Here is a 22,121-nt window from a genome sequence, read left to right as displayed (position 1 = left end):
TATTTGTCTGTTCCACATGCTCCTCTGTAATTATTGGCACGATCAAATTATTTTTAAATATCTGGGAGACCAAGCTTAGCTTGGAAAACATATAAAAACTCAAAAATGAGCGTTTTCCCAGAGACAAGACCTAGCTAGATCGATTTATTGCCCCCGAAAACTCCCATATAGCAAATTTCATCGAAATCGTTAGAGCCGTTTCCATGATCCCCGAAATATATATATATATATATATACATATATAATAAGAATTGCTCGTTTAAAGGTATTGGATGCATACTAGTGAAGACAGCAATAATTGAATGTCATTATGTACGATTCGCACCGACCGGCTGGTGTTGGGCCGCGCCGGAGCGCATTCTCAATGCGCCTATGCCTATACATTATGTATGGCAGAAGCGATGGAGTCCGTCCGGACACAGATTAATAAATAGTTACTACGTAACAGATACTTCATTCCCAAACAAAAGCAAAAATACCTACGCTATAATAGCCTACAAAACCTTAATAATAATACCTGCTGCTCAGGACAAGAAGAAATGTACCATAAGTACGCGCACAAAGAGTCGAGACTGTGTTGCCCGCCGTCCGAGTCACGTGCCAACGCGTCATCGTAAGAATGCGCTAGGGTTGTAGCTACCCTTACCTATGATGATTATTGTAATAAAACGAATGTTGAGAATCAAATATGTTTTAGTTTTAATATAATGATTTATAATTTTTTCACTTCTCGGAATTCTCTGTTATTAAAATTTTATAGTTGAAAATATGTATCCTAAATCGCGTAAATAATTTTAATAAATATCCAGGAGCAAAGCAACGGACAATCAACGGTTTTTAAAAGTTGTAATACGGTGCTACCAGGCCGATTAATTATTACGTCGTCAAAATTATTTAAAAATACTTTTTCTAACCCTTCAATATAATTATTAAACGTTTCAGGTGGGACCTTTAAAAAGATGAATTTTTATTATAGGCCTTTTCCTTTGTTTTTTTTTACTTTTTCACCCATCTACTGCACAATAATTACGTGGTTTCGGCATTTCGAAGCATAAGCGCGGGAAACGCGCGGTGCAATGCGGTGCGAGCGCTGAGGCGGGCGTTCGGCGGCCCTCTGTCGGTTGTATCGTCGACGATACGCCGAGCGGTAGGCATATAGCGCGTGGCCTTGAGCGTGTGACGGAGGCCTGGTCCGGAGCCGACCGGCTTGCGGCCGTACAAATGTGAAATCCGCTCCGACTCCGCCCGTTCGGTGGGAATCGTACTACGGTTCGTTGCGTTCTGTATCTACATAGGTACGAAAAAATAGATAGGTAAGGTATGTAGATTGGATATCGACAACCCATTGTAAGTGGCGAAAATCTGTGAAGCTATATTGGAATGCAGGTTTCATAATAATAAATTTATTGTCGTCATAAAATTATTATAATCATCAATTCATCAATCATCCAGATAAGTAATTAATAAACTAGTAGAGAGGGATTGGATCAGCTTGAGAGGCGCGCCTCAGAGTTAAAACAAGCAGTCTTGGAGGGGACCCGGCCAGCTTCACGTTGCATTGCTCCAAGAGAATTTTCCAACGAATTGTCGCCCGTTCGTCAGCTGACATCGCCTTCAAGTGAGCTGCCTGGAACATAATTATTATTATGAGTATCGCACTTTTCTATCTACTTCTACCCAGAAAGTTTTTTTTGGTTTACTAATATGTGGCCGAAAATTGTATGACAAATTATCACTTCCCAAACTATTTTTCCCATAGTATCATTTGGCAAAACTATCAGATGGCATACCAATGTTTCGCATATATAACATGTCGCAAATGATTATTTACAATATTATTGTATGGCAAAATATTTAGTTGGTCATGTTTCAAAATGTCTTTTATTGTTATGTCGAATGTATTGATAGGCATAAATTATTTTTCGCCTAATATTGTGAATAACCTACCTATCTCGGGGAGCAGTTTCGTTTTTAGGGTCATAAAAAAAATAACCCTAACCTACCTATCTCTGGGAGCAGTTTCGTTTTACGGGTCATAAAAAAAAATAACCCTAACCTACCTATCTCTGGGAGCAGTTTCGTTTTACGGGTCATAAAAAAAATAACCCTAACCTACCTATCTATGGGAGCAGTTTCGTTTTACGGGTCATAAAAATATATAACCATAACCTACCTATCTCTGGGAGCAGTTTCGTTTTTAGGGTCATAAAAAAAATAACCCTAACCTACCTATCTCTGGGATCAGTTTCGTTTTACGGGTCATAAAAAAAAATAACCCTAACCTACCTATCTCTGGGAGCAGTTTCATTTTACGGGTCATAAAAAAAATAACCATAAAAACCTACCTATCTCTGGGAGCAGTTTCGTTTTTAGGGTCATAAAAAAAATAACCATAACCTACCTATCTCTGGGAGCAGTTTCGTTTTACGGGTCATAAAAAAAATGCTAAATTTAATTGTGATCAAATAAAAAGTATGCGAAGTTTCAATTTGGGCAAACGTTATTTAACAATAAATATTTAGGTATAATAAAACATTTGCTTAGTGACTATTTTTCTAAATAAATCGTGGTAAAATGAACATCTGCTAAATAAAATTGTGATCAAATAAAAATTATGCTAAATAATAATATGCTAAGCATTGGTTTGCCAACTAAAAGTACTGGAATAAGTTGGCTGGGAAGTGAAATTAGGCGAAAAATATTTCGGCGAGATGGCAGTACACCGTTTTTTTTAATTAAGTAATAACTAATAACGTACCGAATAGCCAAGGACTTCTTCCAATATATTCACGGGAAGGCGAACATTTAACTCTCCCGTATGATCCGCGAAGCGCACTCTCAATTCTTCGGCGTTTGGGTCCCTGATGAAACAATAAATAAATAAGAGTAGGTAAACTCTCTTTGTGGAGTATTTAATACTTACATCGTTTCATTTGAATATTGTCGACATTTTTAATTGGAACGATTATGTAATAGTACCTATGAGTAACCCATTCAATACCCATAACGACCCGTGTGTGTCTCGTGACGTGACTGAAAAATCCAGTATGTTGGTTTTTTAGGGATAATTGTTTATTATGTGATCCGATTCCAACATTTTTCTTTATTTAAATAATAGGGTCCCGTTTTTACCTTTTGGGTACAGAACCCTAAAAAACAGTGTTTTTAGCGTAATCCCAAAGAAATTTCAAAAATAATACAGCTCCAGCCCCATCAGATGTGTGAGCGGAACTTTATACTTCATATTGCTATCAGGGAAATGCTCTTGGGACTAAATGTGTAGGTATGACGAAAACCGGGGATTCCGAATTCCGGGACTGAGTTTGTATGGAAAAGTAGTAGGTACAACCCGATCGCTATATATGTGCTTAACGCTGTATATAGTAGGTAGTACTTACGTGATGAGGTCGTCTAGGTCCAAGTGTGTGCAGAGCGCGTGCAGCGAGGCGCAGAACGGCGCTTGCGCGGCGACGCGGTCGCGCACCTGCGCCGTCGACGCCGCCGCCGCGCGCTCGCCGCTCCACGCCGCCCAGGCCGCCGCCTCGCCGCCACCTGGATTTATTTATTTAATTCTGGCAAAATATAGCCCATTTTCTTAAGAGGGGGCGTAAAGCCATGAAATTAGAAGGGAACAAAATATATGGCACGTCGTCGCGCGAACCTCACATGAAACGCAATACTTAAAATCTTTCTTTGATATGGCTATTCCGCCGTTTTTAACATTTTAACTCAATAGCCCCCTTAAGTCTACCTTTGCATTTTTCGTGGCGTTTGTGTCAAGCTATAGTCCGGTAGCAAAAACTTTTGAAGTTATAAGATTATTAATGTTGCTTATTTTTTACATATAGTTTCCAGACCACATACCAAACCTAATAATAATAATTTGTGTTAAGCCTGACATCGTGCTGATATACCGATCGCAGCGCCGGGCCGTGCTCGCCGACGTCACCATCCCCCATGATGAGAATCTCGTGAAGGCCGAGAAGGACAAGTCCAGCAAGTACCTAGACTTAGCTCATGAGATTACCGCCATGTGGGATGTTGACTCGACGATCATTGTTCCGATAGTCGTGTCAGCGAACGGTCTCATAGCAAAGAGCCTCGACCAACACCTAGAGAGACTCTCGCTGGGTGGTTGGATCAAGGGTCAGATGCAGAAGGCGGTAATTTTGGACACGGCGCGTATAGTAGGTACGTCGGTTCCTCACTCTGCGGCCCTGACCACCGGCAGCTTGGGCCAAGCCCCGCTGCCGGCGGCACCCTAGGTTAGGTTTTTTTTATAATGTGTTTATATGTATTTTTTATTGTTTTGTAAGTGTTTTTATATTTTACTTTTATATGCATATTATAACAAACCTAACTTAAGACGAAAAATAAATAAAGAGAATAATTTGTGTCATCCTAGGTATTTGCTTAGGTAGAAATTTAGGTATTTCTTTTTTTAAACAGCATTTGGTAAAAAAAATATTCGAGATGAAATTCTTTGTTTCCCTGTAAAAGCAAAGTGGCTTCCGACGTACACACGCATTTTGTGTCATTATTATCCACGGGTATAATGACATTTAATAAATACCTAATAGTGACCCTAAAATGCCTAAAATAAAATTATAGTCGGTAAGTGAAGTGTTGTACTTCACAGGATACTATAATATGTTATTCCATCAAATGTGTGTCAAATTCATCCACCGCTTTTATTTTTAATATTTTTTTTCTTATAAACATCATGTATCTGCCACAAAAAAAAATTCATGTTATTAAGTTTACGTCTACATTATTATAATGCCACATCAAGACAACATTCATAATTTGGGTCATTTTCAACAACGGTTTTTTACTATTTGGCTAAATAAAACTTTGCATGAACGGCGTACGCGCCCGCGGGGAAGGTGGGGAAGGCTACCTACGCGGGTAAGGTGCTTGTTAGATGAACATTATGGCCCCTTTACACGATGGGCCAACGCCGGCCACTCCAAGGGACGCAACCATGCGGTAGAATGAGATAGCAATATCACTTGCTCCCTCTAACGCATAAATGCGTCCCATGGAGTGGCCGGCGTTGGCCCATCGTGTAGAGGAGCCATTACAGTGTATTTATTTCATTCGGAGGCATAATTACATTAAATCTTATCATAGTGTGGGAGTATGTTGTAAGTATATTTAAAAATAAAATGTAGGCTCCTCATACTGACCAACATTCGTGACGTTCGCAATCAAAATGTAGCACTTTATCCTTGCCATAAGGACTCTCTGACAGGCTATTTGTATAAAGATACAATAAAATTTCGTCTTTATGGTAAACGACAAAGTGGTCCCTACCTTTTGAATGAGAATGTCACATCAGCGACTTACTAAATACTACTAAATATCGAATTAAAAATAACTTATATTCGATATTTAGTACACTTTTTAAGATTATTTTAAGATGCAATGTATTGCTAATTTTGTGATGTATAAAGCGTGGCAAGCAACGTCAATTACAATGATGATGGTGTACATTGAATAGGTACAAGACTTCATAAATTAAAAAAAGTTATTGAAAAAAATATATGTTTTTTTGAGGAGCAGAATAATTGTTTTAATTATTTTGGTGATACGGCCTCCACCGGGTTGGTATAATCATGAGAAAAAATGTTGGCTTGCGATTATCGTTAGCCACGCCCCCCACAACATAGCATGAATTGAATGCAATGAAAATATTTGCACTTACATGTGCAACTATAATATGTACCTTGTTGATACACAATACAAAGACTGATTTTATTAATTTTAGTAATATATATTATTACGATTATACGATACCTTTTGGTTCAATTGGCGTAAAGGACAAAATGCTACTTTTCAGGAGACGCGATAAATTGTTTTTTTTTTAAATGTTTATAATATATTTTTGTTGTTTATCGAGCAATGTTTTTGATGTGTATTGGAAAAGTACTCAAAATGTTAGTCTCTTTAACCCGTTTTCGCCTCTTTACGCCCATGAAATTATTGATAATTTAGTGAATCTTGTTTATTAGGGGGTCGTAAGTTACGTTATCAGACTATTTTATACCACATTCGGGGTGTATTAGTTACCAGTCACGGTACACATGTTAACTCTTCTCAGCATAATTTACTGTTACGAAGCTTAAAAATGTATCAAACGGTAGTTGATTATGCCAGGTATATCCCGATTAGAGCTATAATTCATTTTTTTTGATAATATAGTAATAATAAAGAAAACACAGGCACATTATTTCCGGTTGTTTTCATCTTGCTAACGGCGAGTACTTGCACAGACATAATCTCGTAGCCAGAATTATTTACCAGCAGCTTGCCTTGGCCATACGGCCTTGTGGACCGCGAAGTTCTCAGTTGCGCCAGTTCTCGAAAATGGCCGTACCACGCTCTATTGGGATCGATCTATCATCACTGACAGAACTATTGTACACATATTTAATTACACAAACGGGTCTACCGCGATATAATTTCATTGTTTTTACCTTTAATTCCGATTATATCGATTATATTGATTATATCGCGGTAGACCCGTTTGTGTAATTAAATATGTGTACAAAACGCGAGAGTTTAAAGTGTTATAGAACTATTGTAGCCAATAAGCCTGAAATCGTGCTGATAGATCGATCGCAGCGCCGGGCCGTGCTCGTCGACGTCACCATCCCCCATGATGAGAATCTCGTGAAGGCCGAGAAGGACATGTCCAGTAAGTACCTCGACTTAGCTCATGAGATAACCGCCGTGTGGGATGTTGATTCTACCATGATTGTTCCTATAGTCGTGTTGGTAAATGGCCTCATAGCGAAGTCTCGACCAACACCTAGAGAGACTCTCGCTGGGTGGTTGGATCAAGGGTCAGATGCAGAAGGCAGTAATTTTGGACACGGCGCGTATAGTACGTCAGTTCCTCACTCTGCGGCCCTGACTACCGGCAGCTTGGGCCCTGCCCCGCTGCCTGCTGCAAATGTCCCACTGCCTTATAACAATCATAACATAACAGCTTTTAATCATAACAAGGGAAGTAATAGATCGCCTAGCGATGATTAGAATGAGCGTATTATTATCAAGCATTTGGACGTTTACTTAATTAACAAAAGACTATAATTCTATACAGTATGTTATAATAGGTAATAATTGGTTCACTATTTCAAGTGATCTTATTTTAAAATACGGTTTGAAAATTCCTATTTAAGTAGTAATTTCTGTGTTATTTAGACCCCGTTACCTTTAGCTGCAATAATTTATAATTTCAAACGTTTAAAAATATTTTCTGTTAGAACGGTTATGAAACAATTGAATGAATGAATGATTTTATAGGACATTCGCTACACAGATTGGCTTAGGGTCGGTTGCACCAAACTGTTCGTATCGTTAAAGAGTTCGCTAAATTTGTATGTATGGAAAGTTTCATAATAAAGCGCGCCGGCTGATGTTGATCAGTCTGTCAAATGTGGTTGGTGCAACTGGCACTTAGTCGATAAACAACGATATTATAGAATATAAGAAATTATATGTATAATATACTATAAGAAATTCCACTGCGAGTAAAACGATGATAGTTGTTGAAAAACACCGAGCTGAGGTTTTTAATTTGAAGAGCAAACATTACATTTTAGTAATAAAGGACCCATAAAACTATTTATTTATTAGGCATTCTAGACCTTTACGCCCATGAACAAAGATAACTGCCGAAAAAACATTTAGCGTAAATGCTTTGAAAGCAAAAGCTAACAATATTTATATATTTGAAATGTGCTAATTGAGCTCTTTCAAACGATATACAACACGTCATCATTACTTATTTTTATTTTTTGGTTCGTGACTTTATGACCTCTAGAGGGCGCAGTGTTCATTTTTTGTGACGTCATATAGCCTATAACCAGCGGACGATTAAGACGATTCGAATGACATATCGTTTATCAAATTATAATGAGTACTTTAGAAGTTATGAGCGAACAGATGAACATACATACATACCGGCCAAAATCATAACCCTCCTTTTGCGTTGCCGTAGTCGGACGACAAAAGACATGTAAGTCATTTACAACAATATTTATATTTAGCGGTAACCTTTACGATAATATCTATGAATTTCTAATTTATACCTGGTCATTTACGCCCCTTGTGATAAGCTATTGTTGCAAGCTCCCCTTCGGCCGCGTACGCAACTGGAGCTTCGTAACCAGTTGCGATCGAAAACTTTTTCGGTCTTGTACGGAACCGGTTGCGATCAAAAACTATTTTCTTCTCATACGTAACCAGTAACGATCGAACATTTTTTGTTTTTGTACGAAACCTCTCGACCGTTCATGAAACCAGCAAAGACTTTCTTATTATAACCTTTAATGTACTAATAATGCACACGTTATACAGGTAATTAAGCCCGTTTAAGCTAACTCTGCACCGTGTTTGATAGCATATATTATGGAAGTATTATTTTAAACGTCATCATTGCATAGAAATTAAAAAAATCGCATCTTTATTATCTTACGTAAGAACTATGAAAACCCCCTCCCTCCCCCTTGTAAGAAAAAATGCGATTTTTCGACCCCCTTCCCCCCTAAATCGTCTTACGTAATAAATGAATGGCGCTCAAGTAGCTACTTCCGAGCCTCGCCCAACAATAACGTACTATTACCGATTTTTGGTCTAGGTAAATGTAAACATAATTGGTTATGTAAATATAAAAAGTTACATATGTCTAAAATTAATCTAGTATAAAGGTTAGTTTATGTGAAACATCGTCATAGTGTAAAAATTGGGTCGTAAAGGCAACTTTTTAAGAGATATCGAAATTTTCAAAATACAGAACGAAAGCGCTTGGAATTCTGAACAAAACTGTATATAACGACTACCGTAGGCTCAAAGGGCGTAAGGGACAAAATTGCGAAAATGCAGTTATACTCAGTATTTTTTTCTCTATCGAATAATATATTTAAAATCTCGATAACTTGAAAAAAATATCAGTTAAGCCCTATGAAAAATCAATGCTTGAACACAATTTTCCAACGCATTTGGCCGGGTCTGCGAATTCAACTGCGTAACTCCCAACTTTGTGTGCGATACGCCCTTTTGCATCGGAAATTTTATTAAATATGTGGTAATTTTTTGTACGTTACGCCTCTTTTCAGTAGCTTTTTGAGTGCTAAATGTACGTTACGCCCACAACTAATGGATATTTATACGAGTGTTAGATAATTCAATGTAAGAGATACGGCTCCATACTATGTATAATTTCGGGTTTATAATTGTTCCTTTTTTGTGTTTAAGTGGGATGACCTTGTCAATTTTTTCATTAAGTAGGTACTTGCATTACCTGCTCATGTGCTCGTTGCTTTATTTATAGGGTTACTAAATTTTGATAATTTAAACTGAACTAGTGGGTACTTTTTCATCAGTTTTAGGAAAATGATTAAACATGACTATATTCAAATGATAATTATGGCTAATACTATTAGTTTTGTTTGTGACTGGGTTATTGGTAATATTGATTATAATATTAATACTTTTTTGTTTAAACCCTAATTTACAGGATTAACCTTATGAAAGTTACTGTCTAGGTATAACGTTTGCTTTTAAATCCATAGAAGTACGTAAGTCTGGCCGTATGCCTTTTTCTACTCTAATGTAATGTCATAAATATGCGATCATATTCATTAAGTTTTACTGAATAGACATACGAAATTTCAAAACTACTATTGTACCTAATAATATTTTAGTATGTAAAAGTAAAATTTATAATCCAATTAACATTACAAACAGAAATAACGCGTAATACTTTCTATAGTAAAATTAATTTGTTACAAATTGTTGTAAGTATATCAATATACATAAATTGTGGGACAGCAGTGATTCTGTTGAAATAATATCATCATCATCATTTCGGCCTATATACGTCCCACTGCTGAGCACAGGCCTCCTCTCATGCGCGAGAGGCCCCTCGCCCATGAAATAATATAAACAAATGAAAAAAAAACATTGTTTTTGTGGCTAAGAAAACGACCTTTTCGACGTTTAAGTATCCAAAATAACAAAAATGGGGAAAACTTAACAGTGAATACATCTCTATAATTTTTCGGAAAAAAAATTAAAATTATAGTACTTAGAAGTATAGTGTTCCCTAATGCAAGTTGTCAATATTGCAACAAAATTGTTGGATTTACGCCAAATGGTACTAAAACAGTTTAATTTTTAGTACATTACGCCCTTTTTCTAATAAGATAAACAAACATGCTATTTTCGTAAATAAGCATTGTATTATAAGTTCAAGAAATCAGTTTAAAAGACCTCAAAAAGTTAGGAATAAGCCGCATACAGGCATCAGTTAATTCAAGCAAACAAAAAAGGTCTGATTTCGCTTCTCAAAACAAAACTGTTTGTTGGCTCTCCTGAAAAATTGCGTTTTGTCAGTTAAGCCCTTTGAGCCTACGGTAGTGGATATAACTCATTTTCGCCAAAACGTCCTTTACGCCAATTGAGCCCAAAGGTAAATTATTATCCAAGAAGCTTGAACTATCAAAAGTGTTGGTAATTATTATTTAAGGTAAATGTATTCAAAACATCAGAATAAACAGGCATTAAATAACCTCAATACGTGAAATTAATAATACCTATTATAAAAAAAATGCTAAGAACAAAAAATATACATTAAAAAAATAATGTGCATAATTTACGTTAAGTATGGAAAGACTGGTTTATGTTATTTATAAGGAAAAAAAAATTATACATGTTTATATTAAAATTTATTAGTCCATATAATTAAGACATATTGAAGTTAGACTTGATTAGATATTAGATATAGAAATAAAAATATTAATAACATTAATATAAATTAAGTTCAAGAAGTAATATTCATTTGGCGCACAGGCGAAGTAAACATGCGCTGCGTACGCAACGTGTGGTTTTTAGAGAGAGGCCCTTACCCGCCGCCACGACAAGGTCGCGCCGCGCCCGCCGCGCCCGCCCCCCCTGCACGGCCCGCGTTGCCCGTTTAGAGCCACGCGCTAGCGTCGTATGAACGCAAACATTATTTTTGTATTATTTGTTTATACAATGGAGGAAACTGACACAAATTCATATTTCTTATTAATCCCGCCTTTTAAATTAATAGGATGTGAACTCTAGTAACTTTAATATTCTTTTGTTATGGTAATAGCCTGTTAGAACAAAATTATCAAAAATCTTATGAAGCTATGCCTTAATAAGACACAAAAACATGTAATGTACATTTTGACACGATTAAATGCGATGTCAGCATTTTTTTTTTACTTTAATTATTTTTTGAGTCATTTTGAATAGTATGGCATAGTATCCGATTGCAATGGACGTAATTGACACAAACTATGTTTTCACATTAAAAAAACTATCCTAAATGCGATACAGTTACATGTTTTCTCTAGAATATTCTTTTCTTCAAATAGTAGAGATGATATAGCCTTTGGGGTCAAAATAATTCCCACAAAGACGGGGTTTGATGTTTTTAGTTCTTTGGGTGTATCTTTTTGACATACTAAAAATATATCAAAATATATGCATGCAAAACGCATTTATTGACATTTCAAATTTGAAAAATCAAAAAAAATATTAAAAATCGTGTGTGGTATCAAATGACAGGAAATTACACGCTAAAAAAGGTCGTGAGGTTAACTTTACAAAATAAAAATAAAAAAACAAAGTGGTGGCTGAAAAACTGTTTTTATTTCAATGTTGAAAATTATTTCCTACATTGAAAACTAAACTAAACGATTATAGTTTTACACATCAAAATACATTGTGTAAAAGAAAAGAATATTTAATTAATGAATACCTATTTTTAATTATATTAATATAATATGAAAAATATAGGCTCTATATTAATTTAAAAAGTTTTATCAATAAACTGAACGAACGAATATATAAAAAAAAACTATTGTAAACTGGTCATATTTTTGTAAAACTCGATTTCGACTGGCAAATTATATAACTTTTTGGCAACCGGGTTTTTTACCCTAATTAGACCCCGCTGAATCCGAATTTGCTCGATCGAATTCTTGACCGGAAGTGCGATATTAGATATTAAAGATTCCTTTTTTTAGTGTGTCGTAAATAACTCTTAAACAGTGGCGCATAGCAAAAATGTTCTTATGCGTAAGTAATCTGCATAAAATTTCCTACAAGAAAGATTTCGTACAATTTTTCGCTAGGATCAATATTCAAAGAGATATTAACGCGGGAAAGTTTATTATAATGACTTCCAAGGTCGCTTTTTTTTTAGTTTTTCGTAAATAACTCGCAAACGGTGGCCAATATATTAAAATGTTGTTAAATGTTAATAATCTACACAAAATTTTCTACAAAAAAGATTCAGTACACTTTTCGCAGGGAATCATATTTAAAAAGATAATACAGAGGGAAAGTTAATTATAATAAATTCTAAGGTTCCTTGTTTTTATTTTTCGTTAATAATTTGAAGTATGACACAGCAAAAAATATCTTATACATAAATAATAAAAATGAAATTTCATACAAGAAACATATAGAACACTTTTCTCTAGGATCAATATTAAAAAAAAAACAAAGAAGCGGGTAAGTATATATTATTAGTATTATAATAAATTTTAAAGTCCCTTTTTAGTTTTTCGTACATAACTCGTAAACGGTGTTCCATTGTAAAATAGGTTTTTATGAATAAATAATCTACATAAAATTTTTGTCCAAAAACATCTTAAACACTTTTCTCTGGGATCAATATTTGAAACGATATTAAAGGAAGAAAGTTCATTACAATCAATTCACATGTCACTTTTTTTTTAGTTTTTCGTAAATAATTTGTAAAGTATAACCTATTTTGCTATGGGCCACCGTTTACAAGTTATTTACGAAAAACTAAAAAGGGACTTTAAAATTGGACTCAGGCCTCTTTGCTAATCCTTCATGGCGGCCTGGGCATCCGGCTAGTTGTCAGCATCGCCCTCCCAGGTTTTTTGTCCTCTTTCCACAGCACGCAAGATCTCGCCAGTAAAATTTTTTGCCCTCCCGCCGACAATATCTGCATCCAAATACAGATCGAGGCCAAAAATGCTTGGACGCAAGCCTGCCCGGAAAATCCAATCCCAGCCTTCGTTCATTCTCAAAAACTTTGGGATGAGCCCCTCTGCAGAGCCACCTTAAAAGCTCTTATTGATAATGCTCAAAGCCCTGCAGAGCGCGCTCGTCTCTTAGGGGCTATTCATAAATTACGTCATTTCAAATTAGGGGGGGGGGGGGGGGTCTGGACATCGGATGACGGTAGCATGAAGTAGGAGGAAATGGGGTCATTTGAAGCATGATTTTTGGATGATTATAGGGGGGGGGGGGGTCAAAAATCGTCAAAAATCGATGACGTAATTTATGGACAGCCCCTTAGCTGTATCGGAGCCAGAGTCGGGGCTCTCGCTCCATGCATTGCCATCCCCCAACATAGGCACTCTCCTAGAGAGAAAGGCCCTCGCACTCGCTACCAGTCTGCGATTGGGGGTCAAAACCAATGAGCCCCACCGCTGCCGCTGTGGTTCCAATGTTGACGAGCTGGGCCACCACGGCTTGCCCTGCCAGAGAAGCGCAGGCCGCATCTCTCGCCACACCTCCCTGAATGATGTCATCCGGAGGGCGCTTGCTTCCTTTAGCGTGCCGGCCATCCTAGAGCCGAACGGTATCGCACGCGACGACGGCAAGCGGCCCGACGGAACTTCACTTATTCCGTGAAGGCTGGGGAGGACGCTTGTGTGGGACGCCACCTGCGTTGGGGTGGATTTCATCACCAAAAATTTCACCATACAAAAAAAAAAATTTTTTAAATGTTTAATTTAACACGATTCTAGCTGGGTAAAGTAATAGGGGGCTGTATATTGAGGATATTTATGGTATTTATACAATCATTTGTGGCTTATATTTGAAGTTATCGCTTTCGGAAAATAAAAACGCAAGATGGTGATGACAATCATGGTATGGTAATGACTCTTTTATAGACGGTAATGACACTGCATGTACGGTAATGACGATTTGGGAACTAATTTATATATGTATTAAAAACGTATTAAAAAAACAAAAACTTTTTTTAATTGTAAGGCTTTAGAACTTTAATAAACATTACAAATAACATGTTTTTGAACATAAGACTAGCTACATAAATTATTTTTAGAGAATTATAAAAAATACATTTTATTCATATAAATAAATATATAACAAGTATTTTTATTGTATAATTTTAAATAATTTATATTCCGAAATAGGCAATTTATGTCAGGCCTCCGTCACACGCTCAAGGCCACGCGCTATATGCCTACCGCTCGGCGTATCGTCGACGATACAACCGACAGAGGGCCGCCGAACGCCCGCCTCAGCGCTCGCACCGCATTGCACCGCGCGTTTCCCGCGCTTATGCTTCGAAATGCCGAAACCACGTAATTATTGTGCAGTAGATGGGTGAAAAAGTAAAAAAAAAAGCAAGGGTAAGGCCTATAATAAAAATTCATCTTTTTAAAGGTCCCACCTGAAACGTTTAATAATTATATTGAAGGGTTAGAAAAAGTATTTTTAAATAATTTTGACGACGTAATAATTAATCGGCCTGGTAGCACCGTATTACAACTTTTAAAAACCGTTGATTGTCCGTTGCTTTGCTCCTGGATATTTATTAAAATTATTTACGCGATTTAGGATACATATTTTCAACTATAAAATTTTAATAACAGAGAATTCCGAGAAGTGAAAAAATTATAAATCATTATATTAAAACTAAAACATATTTGATTCTCAACATTCGTTTTATTACAATAATCATCATAGGTAAGGGTAGCTACAACCCTAGCGCATTCTTACGATGACGCGTTGGCACGTGACTCGGACGGCGGGCAACACAGTCTCGACTCTTTGTGCGCGTACTTATGGTACATTTCTTCTTGTCCTGAGCAGCAGGTATTATTATTAAGGTTTTGTAGGCTATTATAGCGTAGGTATTTTTGCTTTTGTTTGGGAATGAAGTATCTGTTACGTAGTAACTATTTATTAATCTGTGTTTATGTATTCATTTTTTTTTTGGGGTTTTATTAATGTTAAATCATATTAACAATATTGTACTCTTATTATCAGTTTAAACCCGCATCTTCTTTTATCTACTGCATAACTTGGTATTTATATCATATTATAAAATTGCTGGCTTACCAGTGAGCTTAATTTTTATGATATATTACTTTTTTTTTTTATAATTTGATTCATTGCATAAGTTTGTATTTTTGTTGTTTTATAAATTAACTTTAAAAATAGCTATAATGATTTAAATCCATATATATATTGTTTAATAGCTAAACATTAATATATAATCAGTGTTTTATAAGTTGCAAGACCCGTACTTGTAATGCATGTCATAAGTTACAAAATGTTAGGTATTGGGTCCGGTGACTACCCAATGGTATAATTATTAATTGCTGTAATTATATACATCAATTAATATAATATTATCAAAAAACATAAGGCCATTACGATAGTGAGCCAGTACCGTAGCCTATGGTCGCTTAAAAGTTAATATATGTTGCTTGTTTAAATACTTTGTTTTAACACGACTAACATGCAATTACAGACTCTAAGTTGCACGATTTACATTATTAGATAATAAAAAATAAACATTTGTATGTTCTAAGTTCTAAGTGACCTAAATTTTGCCTACTTCAGTCAAAATGTTATTTAAAACTAACCATCCTCTAGTGTGAAAGAAATAGTCATATCTTCTTCTACATTTATTCTACATTTATAAGGTAGACATTATATAGTGTTAGAAGACATAGAGAACGTTTTTCAAACATACAGCTTAATTTCATAATGAATTATAGCAAAATAACTAGAAAAGTTTTTGAGAACCGTCATCACCATACACATGAAATCATCACCGGTCGTAATTTTTTCCCGGTGATGATGGGTATGGTGTTGATGATTTGAGAGTTTCTTGTTTTTATTTCTAGAATACGAATAATAGTAGTTAATGTCTATGCTACACAGTAAACTTCATGTAGTTTGCCATTCATTTCAATAATTATTTCTAATATATCATTTGTAACTTTTTTAAACCAAAGCATAACGGTGATGATGCTCTGTTGTGACAAACTACGTTTTACAAATTTGTTCGTAATATTTCTCACGATTCAATGATGTGACTTTATAGTGAAATCATTTTTGGCATTCTATATTAAAGTGAAAAATAGGGCAAGGACCTTTAGCGGTATTTCGTTGTTCATACACGGAGATAAGCTCACATTGACATTACCATGACGGTGTTGACGAATATTTGTGACAAAATTTTAAATATTTTTAAATGTACTTTCTCGGTGAAGGAATTATTGCATATTTTTTCATGTGTTAAACATAAACATGGAAAAGATATAATTAAAAGAAAAATCGCAATCGTACGATAGGTATGCTATAATTTTCACTGCAAACAATAAGGTTCTGATTTTTCCGGTAGACGGTGATGATTTTAGACACATAAAACATTTTATATAAAAAAAACTATTAAGTTATTGGAGATGGCAATTGAAGGAACATGAAGATAATAGTTCTTAAAAACATATAAAAAAGTTGCAACTCGCACAACCTACTAGTTTTTTTTATAAAGACCGAACCATAAGTTTTCGCAGGATTTTGAAATCCACCCGTTGACACGCTCGCGCCGTCCCACCTACAGGCGACCTCCGTCAAGGCGGGACCGGCGGCTACAACCGCTGAACACAACAAGCGGCGCAAATATGCTGTCCTCGGCGAGGGCTACATATTTGCGCCGTTTGGCGTAGAGACTTTGGGACCGTGGGGGCCTAGCACAAAAAGCTTATTTAAGGAATGTCCCAGCGCCTCATGGACATCTCAGGTGACCGGAGGGCTGGCAGCTATCTCGGCCAGAGGATAAGCCTGGCCATCCAAAAAGGTAACGCTGCCAGCCTTCTGGGCACCATAACTCATGAAGGTGACCTGGGGAGCATTTTTTACTTATAAGTTTAGTTTAAGATTTGTTATATTTTAGTTTTAATTTTAACGTTTAGTTTTTTTTTCACTTTGTTATTAATAAATAATATCTTTAAAATTTATTATAATGAACTTACTCGCTGCTTTGTTTTTTCAAATTATTAACGAAAAAATAAAAACAAGGAACCTTAGAATTTATTATAATTAACTTTCCCTCTGTATTATCTTTTTAAATATTAATCCCTGCGAAAAGTGTACTGAATCTTTTTTGTAGAGAATTTTGTGTAGATTATTAACATTTAACAACATTTTAATATATTGGCCACCGTTTACGAGTTATTTACGAAAAACTAAAAAAAAAACCGACCTTAGAAGTGATTATAATTAACTTTCCCGCGTTAATATCTCTTTGAATATTGATCCTAGCGAAAAATTGTACGAAATCTTTCTTGTAGGAAATTTTATGCAGATTACTTACGTATAAGAACATTTTTGCTATGCGCCACCGTTTAAGAGTTATTTACGACATGCTAAAAAAAGGAACCTTTAATATCAAATATCTCACTTCCGGTCAAGAATTCGATCGAGCAAATTCGGATTCAGCGGGATCTAATTAGGGTAAAAAACCCGGTTGCCAAAAAGTAATATAATTTGCCAGTCGAAATCGAGTTTTACAAAAATATGACCAGTTTACAATAGTTTTTGTTCCATATATTCTGCCAAGCACCTCCTTTGAGGTGCGTTCAGTTTATTGATAAAACTTTTTAAATTAATATAGAGCCTATATTTTTCATATTATATTAATATAATTAAAAATAGGTATTCATTAATTAAATATTCTTTTCTTTTACACAATGTATTTTGATGTGTAAAACTATGATAGTTTAGTTTAGTTTTCAATGTAGGAAATAATTCTCAACATTGAAAAAAAAAACAGTCTTTCAGCCACCACTTTGTTTTTTATTTTTATTTTGTAAAATCAACTTCACAACCTTTTTTAGCGTGTAATTTCCTGTCATTTGATACCACACACGATTTTTAATATATTTTTTGATTTTTCAAATTTGAAATGTCAATAAATGCGTTTTGCATGCATATATTTTGATATATTTTTAGTATGTCAAAAAGATACACACAAAGAACTAAAAAAATCAAACCCCGTCTTTGTGGGAATTATTTTGACCCTTACATACAAATTTTCATACGACTCCTCTACTAAAAATAATTCAAAATAAAAATAATTAAGTACCACAAATTGTTAAATTACTTAAAAAGCAAATAATATCTGTGACACAAAACAAAATGTAAGATTAACATCTTAAAACACTATTCGTAAGTGAAAAAATAATTGACTTTAATCACAGATTAATAAATAGTTACTACGTAACAGATACTTCATTCCCAAACAAAAGCAAAAATACCTACGCTATAATAGCCTACACAACCTTAATAATAATACCTGCTGCTCAGGACAAGAAGAAATGTACCATAAGTACGCGCACAAAGAGTCGAGACTGTGTTGCCCGCCGTCCGAGTCACGTGCCAACGCGTCATCGTAAGAATGCGCTAGGGTTGTAGCTACCCTACCTATGATGATTATTGTAATAAAACGAATGTTGAGAATCAAATATGTTTTAGTTTTAATATAATGATTTATAATTTTTTCACTTCTCGGAATTCTCTGTTATTAAAATTTTATAGTTGAAAATATGTATCCTAAATCGCGTAAATAATTTTAATAAATATCCAGGAGCAAAGCAACGGACAATCAACGGTTTTTAAAAGTTGTAATACGGTGCTACCAGGCCGATTAATTATTACGTCGTCAAAATTATTTAAAAATACTTTTTCTAACCCTTCAATATAATTATTAAACGTTTCAGGTGGGACCTTTAAAAAGATGAATTTTTATTATAGGCCTTCTCCTTTGTTTTTTTTTACTTTTTCACCCATCTACTGCACAATAATTACGTGGTTTCGGCATTTCGAAGCATAAGCGCGGGAAACGCGCGGTGCAATGCGGTGCGAGCGCTGAGGCGGGCGTTCGGCGGCCCTCTGTCGGTTGTATCGTCGACGATACGCCGAGCGGTAGGCATATAGCGCGTGGCCTTGAGCGTGTGACGGAGGCCTGCTTTAATATTACTTTAAGTTGGTGTTGGGCTTTAAGGTGCTGAGTTAGGGAATGAAGTATCTGTTACGTAGTAACTATTTATTAATCTGTGGTTAGGGCTCAAAATATAGCCAGCGCTACAGGACTACTATCTTTGTTATTAAATAGGGTCTTTTGTATCTGTTTGATTGAACACCTACTGCGATCTGAAAAAGTGGATCCTTTTGTGGCTAACCAGGACAAATTTAGAGTTGAAGACCGTGGGACACTCATGAATTTAGAGTTGCACTGTCGCGATGTATGTGCAGGTCTATCTAAAAAATTGTTCCCCAAAAGTCTGGGCCTTATTTATGAACTTACGTGTATTAGCCTGGTTCCTGACATACAGCAGCAGCGCCTCGGCATCGGCGCTGTGTGGTTGATGGGTGATCACAGACCGCATAGAGACCTGCACGCCCACGCGGCCGCGCCACGACACGCGTGCGTCCGATATGAACAGCACGCTTTCAAGCGGGCGCCAGTCTTCGGCCCTGGAATGATGTAGGTAGGTATTGATTCTAAAACGATTTTTCATCAGAAATAAAGAAAGCATTTAAGAAAAGCATTAAGCCGGTTGTTTGATTCTAACGTAGACACCGTACACAGTAGGTACTTTGATGTCTCTGATAGGCTAGAGTCTAGAACTCTAGACTGTACCACACTGTACAGAATAAGTAATCACCTTTGTATAGTGTCGATATCGAACATAGCAAGCTCGATGGAGGCGGGCGTGGTGTTGTCGATAATCTCCACGTTCCGCAATGTCATGTCCAAGCCCGCTTTGGTCTTGATGCTTTTCACGGGCTTCACAGACTTTACTACGACCAGCAAGTCGACGTACACATTGTCCCCTTCTGTATAAAATGTAGAGAACAATAATTTGATATGTAGTACAAAAATAAAACCGGCCAAGTGCGAGTCGGTCTCGCACACGAAGGGTTCCGTACCATTATCTATAAAAACGGTCATCCATCCAAGTACCTACTGACCCCGCCCGACGTTGCTTAACTTCGGTCAAAAATCACGTTTGTTGTATGTAGCCCCACTTAAATCTTTATTTTATTCTGTTTTTAGTATTTGTTGTTATAGCGGCAACAGAAATACATCAATCTGTGAAAATTTCAGCTGTTTAGCTATCACAGATCACGAGATACAGCCTGGTGACAGACGGACGGACGGACGGACAGCGGAGTCTTAGTAATAGGGTCCCGTTTTACCCTTTGGGTACGGAGCCCTAATAACCATCAAAGGAAATGGGATAAAATGCAGTAGAAGTTGGAAGTAATTAAGTGATTATGATTAAACAACCATAACGACACGTATGCGTGACATGGCTTTTTGAAATGATTATTATTCGGATAATCGTTATCAGGCCGTTTACAATAAAATTTTAAACTAGCCGATATGAAAAAGAAAATCGTTGATAGCTTGCTAGTTGTCCTAAAACAAACAGATTTTACGAATTTCAAAGTAGTGTGATTGTGATACAAAACTAATCATGTAAAAACACACGTAAGTACTTACTTATTATAACACACACACACGTAGTAGTGATTAAAATCGTGTAATTTCGTAATATTTACAAATATCAGTTACAACTGTTGATGATCGATATATCTACTCCATTTACACGCTTTGACGACAATGTGTCGTGATTGGCGCTGGAGCATTGAAGGGAAAGTTTACATACCTGGCAGTTTCAGCACTTCACCTAGTCCGTAATAACCGGACGACGGTTTGGACGGTATGTGCAGGAGCGGGAGGAACGACGCAAACGAGTCTCCAGTGTGGATGCACACGTCGGACGTCCCCTCGTTCAGGACAAGGTCGAATGGGGAAGATACCTAGAATGTTACACATTACAAGTAATAGTCGTAATAGAAAATAATACAAACAGCAACACTCCTATCCTATCCTATTACATTACAAAAGACAAGGTCCAGGTCCACCGATGTACAGTTAACAGTGTGGGCGATGGTACCTTTACTTTTACCGAAGATAATTATTTAATTATTGTAGTTGTAGCATTAAGAGTAAAGGACTAGGTACAGTCACCTGCAATAATGTTACTCTTCGAAGGCCGCCAAAATATGTGACACGCTCTTATGGCTCTACAAATAAGATCGTGTCAGATATTTTTGCGGCCTTCGTTGTGTAACATGTTACTGCAGGTGACTGTACCTACTATGTATACTTACTAGTGGCCTATACGCATCATTGCCGCTTTTGACGCAAATCTTCGGTTGTGAAATTTCGACTGAAAAAGTGTTTGTTCTGTTATAGGTCACAATAAGTAGGTACAAATATCTTATTGCACAGAAATCGGAAACTTCATAAAACGATTAAAAAGTTTCCCGCTGAAGTTATGAAAATAAACTTTACCCACGTCGCCAACAAGAAATCTTTCATAAAAAGTAATGGCGAAATATTCAGAGCCCCAGACGTCGACATTAATGGTATCCACTTCCGAATCTCGCATAGTAAAAGACGTAACTCCTCTAGAATCTCCATTTTTCTTCTTGGATCCTACTGTACGCGGCTGTTTTTTAGCAATAATGATTCCTACAATTAAGGCATTCTGTAAGTTTATATTTAGGTTATTCAAACGAACTCTTTGAACTCCTGACATTTTATCGTGAGTATTTGGAATTGTAAGTATTTTTTTCCGAGTTAATAACTTATGAATACTTCCATTAATTTCAATCGGCCTGCCGCCATATGCTGTGTCGTGTGGTGTCGGATACGGATGTTGATATTTTTTTTATCAATGAAAGACATACTTCCGTTTTACCGGTTTTTTTCTGTCTGTAATAAAAAATACGCTTAAGCAGTCTTTACACGCCTTACATTCCAGCTATGGAACCCCTGATGAATAGAAGCTGGCAACACTGAAGCTATTCCAGCAAGACATTAAAAAGTGTATTTATGCGGTCTGTTTTTTTTTGTTATTTAGAATGGATCTTGCATATCGAATAATATCGATTGATGACAAAACGTCAAGATGTCAACT

At 36.1% G+C, this 22,121-nt stretch overlaps 2 protein-coding genes across 2 annotated transcripts in view; one reads left to right on the top strand and one right to left on the bottom strand.

Moving 5' to 3' along the window:
- LOC134795538 (activating transcription factor of chaperone) overlaps positions 1 to 22,121 on the top strand; it is a 197,947-nt gene that overhangs the window by 117,694 nt on the left and 58,132 nt on the right. The gene's annotated exons all lie outside the window — the stretch shown is intronic.
- LOC134795533 (meiosis-specific with OB domain-containing protein) lies at positions 1,464 to 21,824 on the bottom strand. The gene is made up of 8 exons (XM_063767421.1): positions 21,494 to 21,824; positions 21,310 to 21,368; positions 20,802 to 20,955; positions 19,794 to 19,965; positions 19,433 to 19,602; positions 3,399 to 3,552; positions 2,759 to 2,861; positions 1,464 to 1,627 (listed from the first exon to the last, which is right to left on the bottom strand). Exons 1-8 carry the CDS (start codon positions 21,738 to 21,740, stop codon positions 1,469 to 1,471), a joined length of 1,218 nt encoding a protein of 405 aa, XP_063623491.1. The 5' UTR covers positions 21,741 to 21,824; the 3' UTR covers positions 1,464 to 1,468.

This window comes from Cydia splendana, chromosome 12 (genome assembly GCF_910591565.1).
Source record: "Cydia splendana chromosome 12, ilCydSple1.2, whole genome shotgun sequence".
Taxonomy (NCBI): domain Eukaryota; kingdom Metazoa; phylum Arthropoda; class Insecta; order Lepidoptera; family Tortricidae; genus Cydia; species Cydia splendana.
The sequence above is the reverse complement of the archived record's forward strand: the minus strand, read 5'-3'. Positions and strand labels throughout refer to the sequence as shown.